We start from the raw sequence: 1,000 nt of genomic DNA, 5'->3' as shown, positions 1-1,000 counted from the left end.
GTCTGTGGGCTCAGGGCTTTGGGAAGAAAAGGGATTTGCAAGTTTTGAAAGGCCTAGTTTCCTCTACCAGCCCAGCGAGCCATGAGGTCTGCTGCCACCAGGGGGCAGTGTTACCCAAGGGATGGCAGCGGCTGTGGCCAGGGGCGGGTGGGGGGGAAGGCCAGACTTAGTAAGAGATACTAATGCGTAACTAAAACTTCTACACAAAATATATACCTGCTTATGACATGTATAAACAATATAAAATATTTGTCGACCGAGTGTTCTTTAGAAGTGAAAACACAACCAAAGGCATGTCTAAACCACGCAGGTGGTGAGCGGCTCGGGTTTGCTGAAGCCCGGACGGCCCACTCCCGTTTACCCTCCAGATTCGACCAGGAGGCGCCTCTGGGAGTCGGGGGGTCCCGGGCGGGAGCCCCCTGGCCCCGGCCTCCCCGGGTCCTGCAGGTGCACATTTGAAGTCTCATTTCCGGTTAATGTTCCGGGGATGACACTGACCAAGGCCCCTCCCTCAGCCCTTGGGTTTGCTCCTGCGGGTCCCTGAGGGTCTGCAGGGCGGTCAGTGGAACTTTCTGCCACGATGGGAATAGAGGCGCCTGAAACATGGCGGGTGCAGCCAGGGACTGAGTATTCCACTTCATTTATGTTCCTTTGTGTTTGAATACCTGTGACTGGCCTACTGGACTGGGGGGTGGGGCTGGCGTCCTTGTCCCCAAGCGAAGGGGCTTGTGTATGTGATATGCAGCCTGGAGCCCACGCTTCACTAGAAAAAGCCTCTGGGCAGGTGTTTCCCAGAGGTCGACGGCCTGAGGCCTGGGGGGCCCCCCCCGGCCCCCCCTCGCTCGGGGACCTGGGGGGACTTGACCGGTGCTCTGTCTGCAGGCACCGGCAGCATCGAGATCCCCGTCCTCTGTCTGCTGGTCAATGGTGACCCCGGCATCCTGGAGGTAGGGCGGGGGAGGGGGGAGGGGGCCTGGCGGGCGCCCCCCGGCCGGGCTCC

At 60.2% G+C, this 1,000-nt stretch overlaps 1 protein-coding gene across 1 annotated transcript in view; it reads left to right on the top strand.

The window, feature by feature from the left end:
* The window catches only part of TRPM5 (transient receptor potential cation channel subfamily M member 5), a 23,586-nt gene that overhangs the window by 13,281 nt on the left and 9,305 nt on the right, over positions 1-1,000 (top strand). The window contains exons 8-9 of the mRNA XM_077757083.1: positions 369-447; positions 883-947. Of these exons, the coding sequence (XP_077613209.1) occupies positions 369-447; positions 883-947 (144 nt within the window). The remainder of the gene's footprint in view (positions 1-368; positions 448-882; positions 948-1,000) is intronic.

The sequence above is a fragment of the Crocuta crocuta genome, unplaced genomic scaffold (genome assembly GCF_008692635.1).
Source record: "Crocuta crocuta isolate KB4526 unplaced genomic scaffold, BGI_CrCroc_1.0 scaffold653, whole genome shotgun sequence".
NCBI lineage: Eukaryota > Metazoa > Chordata > Mammalia > Carnivora > Hyaenidae > Crocuta > Crocuta crocuta.
Note: the sequence above shows the minus strand (reverse complement) of the source record. Positions and strands in the feature narration are given on the sequence as shown.